Here is a 14,378-nt window from a genome sequence, read left to right on the forward strand (position 1 = left end):
TCTCTACTCATGCTTAATCTCCCTTTTCAGCGGCAACAGTATCCAGCATGAATTTATAAGATTGTATTGTTTCCATTGTATTTTTCCAGTGTCCTGTAGAAATGTGGTACTGATTTTCTATTTGTAGCTTGGGAGTGATAACAGATCTCCCTTTAAAATTTGTTTGCTGAAGTTTAAAAAAAGAACAACTCGATTGAAGAGAAAGATTCAGTAATAGTGCATAAGTAAATTTTAAGTAATAGTAATAACGATTTAAATTTGGGAAGCAGTGGCTGGAGCACAAAGCCTGTTCCACAAAGCCAGTCTCTGGATCTGGCTCCACATTTTCCAGATTTCCCTCCCTCCCTCCCGTCAGAGAGGCCAGGAAGTGCTGCCCACCCACTAGCCCCGCCCCCAGCCCGACGCGTGTTCCATAAGTCACGCCCCCAGCCCGACGCACGTTCCGTGAGTCACGCCCCCAGCCCGTCGCCCGTTTCATAAGCCCCGCCCTAGCCCCGCCCTAGCCCCTCCCCCGCGCGCTCCTGCTTCTCGGCCGCCGTTGCTCTGCGCTCAGCGGCGGCAAGATGGCGGCGCAACTGCCGGACCGTGATGGTGGTTCGCAGCTGGCAGGGCCGGCGGCGGAGGCCGACCCCCTGGGCCGCTTCACATGTCCCGTGTGCCTAGAGGTGTACGAGAAGCCGGTGCAGGTGCCCTGTGGACACGTGTAAGTGGAGGGTCAGGGGCCGGTCGTGGGGGCGCCTGACTGGGAGGAAAATGGAGCCGAGGAGCTAGGCCTTGGCAGGGAGGGTCTCGAGGAGGGAGCGGGAGGACATGGAGTTCCTGGAGGCCCGTGGAAGTTGGCGGGGTAGTCTTCTCTTCCGCCCTGCTTACTCCCAAGTATCCCGCTCTTCTGTTGAGTGCCTGTTGTGTTACAGGCAGCCTACCAGGCTCCTTCCCACGCGCGATGGTGGAGTCGCACCCTGCTGGGGGTTTGGTAGGGTCTAAAGTCGGCTCTTGGGGAGTCAGTTTCCCTTAAATAGTCTGTACGTGGCCCCTGAAGTACACTGTGTATGGCGTCATGTGTCTAGCTGTGCCAAGTAATGCTAATGTTCACTACAGTTGGGGAAACGCCGGACTAGACCAAAAGAACAAAAGGGAAGTCTTGATGTAGATCTGACCAGTCTGCCCTTCACTGTGAAAGAGGTGGGGAGTTGGCAGATAGGGATTGTTAGCATTCCTACTTGGGTACGAGGTTTGTTTCATTGTATTTGAAATTATAAAGCCTCCATATTGCTAATAGACTGCTTATGACGACTGAAGGAGATGTGTGTGAAAATGTCCAGTATAGGCTCTGGGGTAGGTGCTTTGAGGTTGGCTGGGTTTGAATCTAAGCCTTGCTCCATCAGACACACATCAGACGCTTAAGTTGAAAGAACTGTAGAGAATGTGGCTACCTTCCTCTTGCTACTGGGAGTTGGAGTTTCCTCTGTGGCCTTCCCCAGTGCTCGTCACGGGCATCATCTTGCTATTGGTCTTAGGACCCCTCTGTTGGTCAGTAGGCACAATAGGCACCTACTGGACCTCATGGGCATTCTTATTTCTGCAGCACTACAGCAGGGGAAGAAGGTTGGAGGCCATCTTGCAGGTGAGGGCACTGAGGCTCACTTAGGGCAGGTTCACCATTGTCTACTCTCCCCAGATGGACTGCAGGTGTCTGTTTGCCAGTTCAGAGAACAGTTGGCACCTGGCAAGGGCTCTTGAGGCACACTGACTGCTTTTTGCTTCTTCAAGTGCACCAAGCTCTTTCTAGCTTCAGGCTGTTCCTGTTTGCAGTTCAATTAGCCTGGAACTCTTCTTGCCCCATTTGCACCTCCCCTGTCTCTATCCCAGATCCTTTCCAGACTTCAAGTCCCAGTTTAAGTTACCTCCCTTGTCACCATCCCCATTTAAATTACCTCCCTGCTTGTTTCCTGGGGCTTCTTTCTCCATCCTTGCACAGAGCAAAACTTAGGGATCACGAGGGTAGTGATCATGTCTGTTTTGTGCCTCTTTCTGTCCCAAGTGCCCAGCGTAGTGTCTGAGCAACCATCTTCCAATCTTATGTTCAGCTGGCTAAAATATTTGTGTGCTCACTGTGTGCCAGATTTGGGGGCACAGTAGGAAACAAGGTGATTCTGCCCTCGGAGTTCACAGTCCAGTGAATTGATAATAAATAAGTACTAATAATGCTCAAACTTTTGTCAAAACTCATTGTGCAGTGGGAAGGTATTATAGAGATCAAACCTGGGGTGGGGACGGGGAGTGATCAAGTAAGGAACGAATGAACTAAGAAATTAGTGGTGGAAGCAAACTTTGTGAAAGTTGAAGTGGAGCCTGGGTAGCTTTCTGGTTGAGTCCTCTTTTCCTTGGATCAGTCCTCATTATTATGTTTACCCAATTTTGGATTAATTCAGTGGATTTCATTTACAATTAACATTTATAAAGAGGATTGACCCAGCACAATTTGCCACCTGAAGAGAAGCAAAATTTGAGTTTTCCTTGAGCCAGATGGACCTTTCCTAGGTCAGAGGTCAGGGGGCAGTACTGGGATTCAAACCTTGGCTCTTTTCTGTACTCACCATACTAGCTCCGTGTGTTCATCAGCTCAATGCTGATTAAAGACAGATGGCTACACCTCTGTGAGGGTAGCCAAGTCTCCCTTAGCTCCAGCCAAGTGCTTTTTGCTCTGCCTGGTTGATTTTTGCTAACTTTTGTGCTTGGAAGTGAGCAGCACTGCAGCTCCGGCTGCGTGGGGCATTGATCTTTATAAAACTTTATTTCAAGCCTTGAATTTTACATCCCCCTCCAACTTAGTGGAATACAGCTGGAGAATGGCAGGTGGCTAGGTGCCCAAGAGAAGGATTTTCTAAGTAGCCTTATAACAGGAAGTGGAGCATCTAGAAGGCTGAACTAGAAAAAGGCCCATAAATAGGAAATGGAAACTAAAAGCCAGTCCAAGGTACAGGGGCCATTTAAAAGCAGGCTTGTTCATCGGGTATGACTCGGGCACAGAGTGGCTTGTGAATATTGATCTCTGAGCTGAATCTTGGTGTATGCTTGAAGGGAGGCTTTGAGCCGCTTTTATCTACAAGCTGGGTTTGATTTCATTATGCTCTCTGGGATCTTCTGTGCTCTCTTGGGTACTCTATTGATCTGCCTTTGAGAAGAGGTAAAAACAAGTGATGGCCATAAGCCCCCATCTGCCTCTTTAACCTCATCGCTTATCCTCTCCCCATGGTCTACCACGTCATGGCCTCAGAGACCTTCCTTTCTACCTTTTGGTTCCCGCTTTGCACTTGGTGTCGTCTCTGTGGAACTCTTTTCATCCACGTCTTTGCGGCTCTCCTCATAATTTTAGGTCTCAGCTCAACTGTTACCCCTTTAAAGAAGCTTTCTATGACCCCCTTCCCCCGCAGCTGATCTCTTTGCCTTGTTTTATTTCCTTCATAGATTTAATCACTATCTGGAGTTAACACTTGTGTTTTCCCCTACTCTGGAATATAAGCATCATGATGACAGGGATTTTGTTTAGTTCACCACTGTGCCCTCGGTTGTGAATCATTAGACCCCCTCACTTTCTCCCATCCTGGTTTAGAATTTTGTCTAGCAGCATTTAACATCTAGCTAAATAACAAAAAGGAAGAAATTTTTAGAGACAGTAAAAAATGGTCAGATGCACAGATTACCTTTGATTATATGTCCTGAGTTCTTCCTGGCAGATTTTGTTATCTTGTCTGTCAGGTTGAGTATGTAGCCAGGGTATTTTCATGCTTTATTATTCCTTCCTTCTCTGTACCATATCTGAGTATCACCGCCTGTCTAGGCTTCAGACAGAAAGTTGGTCATCTTTGACTTCTTTTCTTTTCCAAATTCAGTAAATTACCAAGTCCTACTGATTCTACCCCTGAATCATTTCCTGAATTCTTTATTGCCTCATGGTTTCTTGCCTTTGGCCATCTGTTTGGCTTCTACATCAAGTCTTTTCTGCCTTTCCTCATCTAAAAAATTTTTTAAACCGGCAACTCTATTGTCCATGATAACGCCAGAGTTATTTTTCTAAAACTTGAATTTGGTCTGGTTGCTACCTTGTTTTAAACACCTGGCTCCCTACTGCTTATGAGGAAAGGTGTTAAACACTCACGATGCATCTGAGGAAATAAAAGTCTAAGGGCCTGGAATATTCTTCCCCTCCTGTACCACTGAACTCTTTCTTTTAAGGCTCTTTCGTGGATGCTGCCTCTGAAGTTTTACCAGCTCTGTCCTTCTTGGGTCACAACTGTTGCTCTTGACTTTGTGTTTCCATAGTGCTTTGCATTCACCTCTAATGATAGCCGCGTCTGTTTGTGGTGCATTTCATATGTGCTAGACACTGTAGTAAGAGTCTGCTATGCATAATCCATCCTCCCAGCAATCCTAGAAGTAGGTACTACAATCTCCACTTCACAGAGGAGAAACTGAAATTCAGGAGATCCCGCCAAGATCCCTCAGCGGCAGGGGCTAAGGTCTGAAGACTGTGCCGTAGCACCTTCTGCCATGTCATGCGAGTTTGCATTTATTTCTGTTGCTGGACCTGTGTGTTCGTTGCAAGGAACACCCTCCCCCGCTTTTTCTTGCCCAGAAGGACTCAGTATTTGAATCAAGAGCAGGGAGCAAGTTGTTTTTTATTCATTGATGTCATTTTAAAAGTTTATCCATTTTTGTTGTCTTGTCTCCACGATGCATGACGCAGGTTCTCTGTATGTCTTGTTCTAGCTTTTGCTCTGCATGCCTGCAGGAATGTCTGAAGCCGAAGAAGCCTGTCTGTGGGGTGTGTCGCAGCACTCTGGCACCTGGCGTCCGAGCCGTGGAGCTCGAGCGGCAGATTGAGAGCACAGAGACTTCTTGCCATGGCTGCCGTAAAAATGTATGTGGAAGTAAAACGGAAGAGTCAGTGTCTTTCTATAAGATGGGTAAAATGTAGATCTGTTGCCACGTCGTTTCTGAAGTTAGAGCGTGACTAAGTGACTAACAGCACGTGTGCATGCTGGTTATCTGTGGCAGTGGCTGTGCTGTTTGCATTTTGGTAACCTTAATTGGTTGTGGTGGGGGTTTTTTTCCTTTAAGAATTGGTTTAGTATATTACATAGTTTAGCTTTGAAAGCCATAGAAATCAGTTGTCCCAGTTTTTTCCTGCAAAAGACCCATTTTCCCAAAGCAGCATACACAGTTTTAATTAGAATATAATGAATGATATTTCTTAATTTTTTAAAATATAAAATAAAGTCAGTGACTCAAAGTTACCTGCTGCAATGAGTTTGAGGGGAAAATTTTTTTTTTTTTTTTTTTTTTTTTTTGGGCCATAACACCTGGCATGCAGGATCTTAGTTTCCCAACCCCGGGGATGGAACCCGCGCCCCCTGCAGTGGAAGCACGGAGTCTTAACCACTGGAACACCAGGGAAGTCCTGAGGGGAAATTTTATAATGTATATTACTAAAGATATAAAACTTGTTCAACTTTTTAGCACTTGGCAAGGAGGAATTGTAGTGCAAAGGTCATTTGAAGTCATATGAAGTCATTTGATTATAATAGCAATATCTAACATTTGAAATGCATCCATACTCTTTTGTGTGACCATATTAGAGTCAAGAATATTTATCTTAACATCTGTTGTAACTGCACAGGTTACAACATTTTATTTTCAAAGAGATATACACAGCATTATTGGTTTTTAAATCATTATGATTTTATTAATTCCAGACAACACAAAAATATAAACTAATGTAGGCTTGTTCCCCACTCCAGAGATGACCTCTTTAAAAATGCTTCAATTTAGAAGGCTGCAAGATATTTTTCTGCCCATTGACAAACACAAGTGTGAGATTTCTACAAAATAGGATCATACTATAATATATATTTCTACAAGTTCTTTTCACTTTTGAAAACTTTTTTTTACTTAATGACTTATTTGACATCCTCGCATTTTAGTTTCATTACTTTAACACCTTAATATGGATAGCCATAAAATGGATATACCTTACCATTTCTTTCCTTTCAGAGTGATTTAGCACTAGGGGTACACAGTGGCTGCAGTTCTGAGTAGGGCTCTTTCCCGTCCCTTTTAATTGGGAGCTCTTTGATAGACAGCTTGAGGTCAAGTTCTTTAGCTGGAGGTAAGACAGAAAGAAGTATCATGGTAAGCCAGAGCTCAAATACTGAAACATATTTTTCCTTGTAGTTTCTTTTGATTTAGAAACTCAAGATACTGAAATAAAGTTTCCTGTTACCTTCATCTTTCTTTATGTATGCATGATGAGTTTTTTAAAATTTCTGTATGCTTTTGATTTTCTTCATTTTAAAGATTAGTGATTGTATTGTATTATATCTCCAGAAATGTTTATCTTCCCTTTACCTCCTCTTTCTTCATTCCTTACACTTTTTCTTTCTTTTTAGATCACCTGCGATGAAGCACTCTTCTGTGGGTTTTCTTTTCTCTTTCCATCTTGCAAAGACTAGATTTTATTAGAGAAATAGAATTCAGATTCTGGGTTTTTTTTGTAAGATCATTTATCACAATCTGGTGATAGGATATAATTGTTTAACTAGGATTACTAGCCTTTATCCCTTTTACGTAAATCATCACTTTTCTTTGCCGCACTTATAATGGAATGTGGTTCTTGGCTTGCGTAAGGAGATTAGTTTAAGTGCTAGTGTGGAAAACTTTAAAAACTTCACTGGGTTTGGAGTGCCTCTGTGAGCAGAGAGCATATCATGAATAAAGCAGACCTCTCTGCGAGTGATTTTAGAGTGGAGGCAGATAGCCTCGTTTGGTCACGTAAAACATCAGCCTTGGTATTAACAGAAACCCTGCAACAGTCAGAGTTTCAGTCCCATCAGCATAGCCAGAAGTCTGGTGAGATTGTTTTCCAGGGCGATATAGGTCTAGTTTTCATCTTGCCTTCACTTTGGGACTGTGTTGGACTGGGTACAAGTTCCTGACTAACTTGTGGGCTCTGATTCTTCCTACTTAAGTTCTTCCTATCCAAGATCCGTGCACATGTGGCTACCTGTTCCAAATACCAGAATTACATCATGGAAGGTGTGAAGGCCACCACCAAGGATGTGTCCCTTCAGCCAAGGTAAATGACTCTGTCACTCTCTTAGGTGGACGTCTTTCTTCATGAGTTTTGGAAAGTGGCGGTATAATTGTTATGCTGGCTAAAGCTGATGTAAGGTTTTGTTTAGGGATGGGTGTGGAGAAGGACTCTCATGTTCGCTTCAAATATTAGCTGATCTGTTATTTTCAGTCATTTGACCTGATGCATAAGTGATCATCAGAACCTCTGTCATGACACATTGAGTGAACTTTGCTCCTTTTGGGAGGGAACAGTGATTGAAATTATGTGGAAAGTTACTCACAGAGAGGTTTCTTCTTTTTTCCTGCCTTTCATCTTCCAGAAATGTCCCAAACCGTTATACTTTCCCTTGTCCTTACTGTCCCGAGAAGAATTTTGATCAAGAAGGACTTGTAGAACACTGCAGGTTGTTGCATAGCACGGACACCAAATCTGTGGTAAGAGTAACTCTTTGAGTTTTTTGTTTTGTTATGTGGGTTTTTGTTGTTTTTTGAATTTTTATGAGGAAAAAAAGTCAAACTTAACAGAAAAATTACAGGGTTAGTTAAATGAACTCTATGTACCCTTTACCTAGAGTCACAGATTAATAAGATTTTACCATATTTGCTTAACTATACTCTATATACATATTTTATGCTAACCATTTGAGAGTAAGTTACAGATATCATGACCCTTTGTCCCTAAATACTTCAGCACATATCTCCTAAGAAGAAGTAAATGTCTTCTTGGAAAACCACATTTTTTTGTGAGTTTGATTTTCACATTCAGGAATTGTAACATTGATACAATCTAATACCTACTTTGGGATTCATGTTTAAATTTTAACAATTGTAGTGTCCTTAATAGCAATCTCCCCTGGCCCCAAAATCCTGGATCTGTGTGTTATATTTAGGTGTCATGTCTCTTTAGTCCTCAGTTTTTCTTTGTCTTTCATGACCTTGACATTTTTAAAGAGGACAGGCCAGTTGTTTTGTAGAATGTCCTTCAATTTGGGTTTGTCTGTTTCTTCATGATCACGAGCAGGGATGCTACATCTTCCGGGTATACATCAGGCGGGTCGTGTGATGTTTGTTGTTCCCATTGTTGGTAATGTTAACTTGGATCCCCTGGTGTCTGCATAAAGCTGCCATTTGAGTAGCTTCTTCATAGTTGTGGGGAAAGAGAATGTAGATGAAATTATTAGGAAAGTGCTTATCAGTCCTTTGATATTTAATTTATATATCAAGGCTGACATGTAGTTTTCTTTAAAAAAAAAAAGTTTGAATTTGGTCCATCTCAGCAGTGTTACCCTTCCCTCTTAATGTGATTGACAGACTAGGTCTTAATACAACTTTCTCTATAGTTTTGTTTTCCAATTTATCTCACGCTGCTTCTGTTGAACTATGTAGCTAGTTTTATGAGCAGATCTTCAGCTCCACTGCTGTAAAAGATGGTGTACAGACTTGAGAATTTGCATGAGTTTTTGCTAGTAGAATTAGGCCTGATGGCACTCGGTGTTTTTCTGTCTTAAATCTTAAGATTCAGCTGGTCTGTTTGAGAATACCTTGAATCTTCTCTATTGAACTCCTTGCCAAGTCCAAATTCTGGTCAGTACAGCTACTTTTTACACTGGGCTCCCTGGACTCTTAATGTTGTGCTGTGACAGATTCCACAGATGAACCCCCTCTCTCTCTGCTTTTCCCAACTCCCCAAACTAGGGAACTGGGCTGGCTTGGCCCAGCGAGCACCCTGTTTTCAGCCAGGCCCTATTGCCGCTAGGCACACATACACACTGTCTGGTGGCTGTTCTGGGCACTCTCTTTTCATTAAGTTCCTGGCATGAACTATCCCCATCTTTTCCACAGATAATGGTGAGTCCTTCTTTTCACTAAGTTCCAAGTACCAGGTGTGTGTTCCTTTCTTCTCTGTTTGTTCTGTCTCAGGAGCTCTCTGATCTATCTCTGAGGTCACAGACTGGCAGCGTGTCTGACCCATACCCATTTTCATTTCCCCAAACTTTAAAAATTAGCAGATTTCTCAATCTTGATACTCCACATTTGAGAAATGAGAAGTTCCGGCAAGAGTTGCCTGGCTCTGAGTAGTGCTGGCCCCTCTAGATGGGATGGCTCACAGACATCCTGCTTTGCTTGTTTGCCTTTCCCGCCAGGTTCCTGTGAACACTTGAGTGTGCACCCCCCCTTCTGTGTCCTTATCATTCCCTCGTGCTGAGGAAAATGCTCCTTTGCAAGTCTGCCTCTTCTCTGCCCACATCCTCAGATCCAGGCAGAGGACTGAGACTAGGGCCTTGCCCTGCCCCTGAGGCTTCCTCTCCCCACCATGTCTCTCCTGTCACCTTCAGCTTTTCTCTCTACCCGCTCCTAACACTTGCTTTCCTTCAGACATGCCCAATCTTCCCTGTCTAATTGGTGGGAGGAATATTTGATCCACTGTTTTCTCTATATAGCCTGCAGTTTCTCTTTTCCTTCAGGCTTTGGTTTGTCAGCTGCTGCTGTCTCTTCCGTATTCTCCTTTATACCTTTAGAGTCCAGCGTCCACTGCTGGCATCACATTCTCCATGGACCCAGCTGGTCTTCTTAAGTCCTTGTTTTCTCTCACCTCGCTGCAATTTTTAAAATTTGTTTCTTTGTATGTAGTCAGTTCCTTGTAATAAGAAGTGGACTGTGGCCCCTTCCCCTAGACTCCTGGTTCCCTCTGTATCATCAGTTATTCAAGTATTTTTTATATTCTTGCAGTTTAGTTTATGTTCGGATGTGAGAAATGCATTATATTACCACTTGTCATTTTTGTATAATAGAAGTAAACTCAGTGTAAAAGTAGAACACCACACCATGCCTGCCGACCTTGCATGAGATCAGTCACAAAGAACTGATTATTTTCTCTCAGAAATAAACAGCCTCATCATTTGATACTAATACCCATCCTTCTGAGATCTGTATCTTTATTACATAGATGAGTGTTGAGGTTTCTGAGGCAGATGCCAATCTGGAATGGTCATCACACCCCAGAGCCATCTGGGATGAGCCACTTCTCAGCCGCCATGTCTTCAGATTCATCTGCATTAAACTTAGTAAATCCCCACTCCTTGGAGATGCAGATTTCCTGGCGGCCAGGGCGCCTGAACTTGGCCCTGCACAGGGCCTCAATCACATGCTCCTCGTTCTGCAGCTTGGTGTGGATGGGCATGATGACTTCGCCAAGGGAAGACTCTGGCTACTGTGCCCGAGGGCCTTCCCAAGGCACCCTGTATACCTGTCTGGAGCCTAGACTGAGGACGGCCTGAGGCCAGACACTTTCTTTCCCTATGATTCCAGAATAGCTGCTCAGTACACATTCTTTGTCTGCACTAAGCATGATATGTTCTATGAAAAACACCCCAAAGCCAGGTTTTCAGCTGCTGCTTCAAGATGTTTCAGTTATGGTTCTTAATAACTAATTACTAATTGCAAGAGCAAATGAGCTTAGACACAGACACACAAACACCACCACCTGCTCCCACTACCCATTTTCCATTTTAAAGTTAGCCAGATAAGCTCAACTATTTTAGTAATTATGAAAACTAAAACGGATGTTAAATCAAATGATAGAGCTACTCAAATTCATTTCCTACCACTGTCTCCCCTGCACTCATTTCTGGAAGTGAATAAGAAACCAGCGTACCACCCACGCTAAGTGGATTGCCCACATTGTGAAGCTGGTTAGTGCAGAACCAGTACTGGAACCCAGTGTCCTGGCTCCTAAACCAGTTCTCTCTTAACAGCATCAGAGACACCTCTGTCGGGTGCTCATTGGCCTCTGAGTAGTGCTCAACTGTGTGTGTGGAAAATACAGTTATGTCATCCAGTGACATTTCTAGCTTTCAAATGTATGATTCATGTGCGTTCTCCTTTTTTGTCCCCCTTTGGATGCAAGTGACAGCGCATTTCTACACACTGTAACCAGTGTTGTTGACATCTGTCCACATCAGTACATGTAGATCTGATTCTTTTTTAATGAGCTTCTCAGTTTTCCATTACTTGTCTGTACCATGATTTAACTGGTCCCTTATTGATAAACGTCAAGGTTACTTCCAGACGGTATCAGAAAATTTGATTAAAGACTGGATATTAAATGCTACTAAAAAAAATTGATCGTTGGGTGAGGTTATAAATAGTACTGTACTTGTAAAGGGAAACACATATTTTTAGGACTGTTCTGAAACAGTTAAGGGTGAATTGTTGTGTCCTATTTTTAAATGCTTCATTTTTTGCTGAAGTAAGTATGCCAAACTTAAATCTAGGTGTTGGGGATAAGGGATGGTTTATCAAACTATTATCTACTTTCCTATAGTTCTGAAGTTTTTCATAGTACATTTGTAAAGGCTGTCATAGATTTTAACATACCTTTGCCTGTATTTACGTATGTCTGAAAAATAAAGTCTTAGCCTGCAGCCAGTTAAGCCGACCGTGCTCTTTTCTCCATGGGGGCCCGGTGTGCAATGGCTGCAGAGAGCAGCCTCCTTGGTAGTGTATGCAGCCTGTTGCCTGTACGGGTTGCCCTAAGGGACCTTGGAGACAGCCCTTTCCAGTGGACATCCGTGTCTGGCCTCAGGCCGTCCCCAGTCTAGGCTCCAGACAGGTATACAGGGTGCCTTGGGAAGGCCCTTGGGCACAGTAGCCAGAGTCTTCCCTTGGCGAAGTCATCATGCCCATCCACACCAAGCTGCAGAACGAGGAGCATGTGATTGAGGCCCTGTGCAGGGCCAAGTTCAGGCGCCCTGGCCACCAGGAAATCTGCATCTCCAAGGAGTGGGGATTTACTAAGTTTAATGCGGATGAATCTGAAGACATGGTGGCTGAGAAGTGGCTCATCCCAGATAGCTCTGGGGTCAAATACATCACTAATCGTGGCTCCTGGACAGAGACACTCATGAGACCTTGGCCCTGTCCCTTCCTCACTGAGGCCCATCAGTGAATCCCACTTCCTAACAAAAAAAGAATAGTAATAAAGTCTTAGATATGGATTAATTTGGTCAAAGGTTAAGTACACTCATAATTTTGATAGATATTGCTAAACTACTCTGTGGTATCTGGTACTGCAGCCTAATTTTTTGTCCTTTTTTTCCCCCTCCTTTGGCTTCTTGAAATCCCTCTGATTATTTTGTCTCTGTTGAAGCCTCACGTCCTTCAGCCCTTGGTCCTCTGTTCTGCCCCTCTCCTTCTGCAGAACTCCTTAAATGTCAGTGTTTCAGCCCTCCCCTTTGGAAGCCTCCTCCTCCCCAGACTCTGGTTCTGATCATGCTCTCCTCCACAGCGCCAGCCGCCTGCCTAGCTCCTTCACCATTTCATATTTATCTTATGTCAGCCCCCTTTGTCACATATCTTCCTTGTAGATGGTGGGTTTCCGTTGGCAAGCCAGACCACTTATGCCTGCTTATCCCCCCCTCCAACTCCTTTCTGCCCCTCGCGGTGAATTTTCCATTCTAGCCAGACTGATTGGCTTGTTGCCATGTACTCTTTGTCTTTCCAAATACCTCCCGCTCTTCAAAGCCCAAATCAACCTCTTGTATGAAGGCTCTTTAGCCTGAGCCCCCTCATCTGAGCATTTACTTTATAAAAATAGCACTTAAGGCTGTGTTTTACTTCCTTGGGATGTCGCTCATCTGTCATTTCCTTGGTTTTCTTTGTGCTTTTAGATCATTTTGTGTGCTGGGTTCGAAGGTCGTAGTCTAGGCTCCTTCTAGGCTGACACAGTGTTCTCACCTCAGCAGGGGATCAGAAATGGGTGGTATCATGGCCTAAGCCTTTTGAGTCGAGTGGGAGACTGACAGTGTCTTCTGGGATGTGAATGTGCACTTGAAGATGTGACCAGGCCCTGGACTGGTGGTCAGGAAAGCTGTCCTGGAAGAAAGGTGGCCGGACACAGGCCACAGAGGGCTAATGTCAGCTCAGACATCCAGCACCTGATACCATGCTTCTTTATTGAAAGGTTTGCCCGATATGTGCCTCGATGCCCTGGGGAGACCCTAACTACCGCAGCGCCAACTTCATAGAGCACATCCAGCGCCGGCACCAGTTTTCTTACGACACTTTCGTGGTGAGTCTGGAGCCTGTGCTCTTAACTCCTTCCCCCGGGGGGTGGCACAGCTCCCTCCCTTCTCTTACCTGGAGAACTGTGGGCCCCCTTGGTGAGTTTTGTCACTGATGTGATGGGCTTCCTGGAATGACAGCTGTGTGGTATTTAAGGAGATGAACTGGCCAGTCATCTAGACTGAGATATAGTAAGCTTGCTTTTATTTTATGTTTTCCAAAACTTTTGTCCACTTCAGTGTGTGGTTTCTACCTGTTATGGAACCTGGTTTAGGATGCTTAAGCTCAGGTGCCCACGGGAACCAGGCAAGTAATGGAAGTGATTCTGCTAAGGAATTGCAAGCTGGGCGGTGTGTGACTCAGGTAATGCAGCCAGCAACGCCAGCTGCAATTCCCAAATAGATAGCTTTGCCTCATTGAATCAAAAAGGCTGCTTTTACTTCAGAACGCTCCAGGTCTGAATGCTTGGTCTGTGCCAGGCTTCACTCAGGTGCTCTCTGGTCCCCACCCTTCCGTCTGAGGGAGCCGTCATCATGGTCATCGTCAGGATGAGGCAGCCAAGGCACAGAGAGATCAAGCACTTTCCCGGAGTCATGCAGCCGGCATCGCGGACTGTGGAGCTGGCCCCTCCAGAGCCACCGCTCACATGCCCTGCTTCTCCAGCTGAAAGGGAGCTCTTGCAGCTGCGCACAGTTGGCTGAGGCCGAGCGTCTTTTTTGCCCGTAGGATTACGACGTGGATGAGGAGGACATGATGAACCAGGTGCTGCAGCGCTCCATCATCGACCAGTGAGCAGGCTCTGCTGGGGCTCGTGTTCCAGAGCTTCCATTACATGTTCCACGGGAAACGTGTGACTCCTCCACCTAAATGTACAGCAGACCTGGAAGTGAGCCGTGGTATTAGGACAGGGTCACTTCCGACGGGGAACAGGTCCCCAGATCAGAGCCCTCCTTTCCTTTGGTCTTTTCCCCTACTGTTTACCCTGCTTGTCACATGTCTGGTCTTGCTCCTCAGCCACGTCCTGCAGCTTCTGCCTCCTTTTTGGAAGGGAACCCAGCTTCTCCACCTGTCCTTGTTTCACATTTGAGCCTCATGTTCGATGTTGACCTCTCAGGTCCTCTGAGCCAGCCAGGACCTTTTCTGAGTCATGAATAGCGCAGATGAGACAAGCGTCTCCTCTC

General features: G+C 44.8%; 1 protein-coding gene and 1 non-coding gene across 2 annotated transcripts; both read left to right on the forward strand.

Annotated features, from left to right (window-relative positions):
* Positions 1-549: 549 nt before the first annotated feature.
* RNF114 (ring finger protein 114) lies at positions 550-14,130 on the forward strand. The gene is made up of 6 exons (XM_065892900.1): positions 550-703; positions 4,771-4,921; positions 7,029-7,135; positions 7,455-7,569; positions 13,097-13,204; positions 13,924-14,130. Exons 1-6 carry the CDS (start codon positions 564-566, stop codon positions 13,987-13,989), a joined length of 687 nt encoding a protein of 228 aa, XP_065748972.1. The 5' UTR covers positions 550-563; the 3' UTR covers positions 13,990-14,130.
* LOC136135818 (small nucleolar RNA SNORA70) lies at positions 11,554-11,688 on the forward strand. The gene has a single exon (XR_010656652.1). It is a non-coding gene; the product is annotated as a small nucleolar RNA SNORA70 (small nucleolar RNA).
* Positions 14,131-14,378: the final 248 nt, after the last annotated feature.

This window comes from Phocoena phocoena, chromosome 15 (genome assembly GCF_963924675.1).
Source record: "Phocoena phocoena chromosome 15, mPhoPho1.1, whole genome shotgun sequence".
Lineage (NCBI taxonomy): Eukaryota > Metazoa > Chordata > Mammalia > Artiodactyla > Phocoenidae > Phocoena > Phocoena phocoena.

Bases quoted from the DNA above. Each gene is read 5' to 3' on its own strand.
- RNF114 (XM_065892900.1), top strand. From the start codon at position 564: ATGGCGGCGCAACTGCCGGACCGTGATGGTGGTTCGCAGCTGGCAGGG. The intron at 4,922-7,028 runs GTATGTGGAAGT...TTCCTACTTAAG, and splicing joins GCCATGGCTGCCGTAAAAAT to TTCTTCCTATCCAAGATCCG. The intron at 7,570-13,096 runs GTAAGAGTAACT...CTTTATTGAAAG, and splicing joins GCACGGACACCAAATCTGTG to GTTTGCCCGATATGTGCCTC.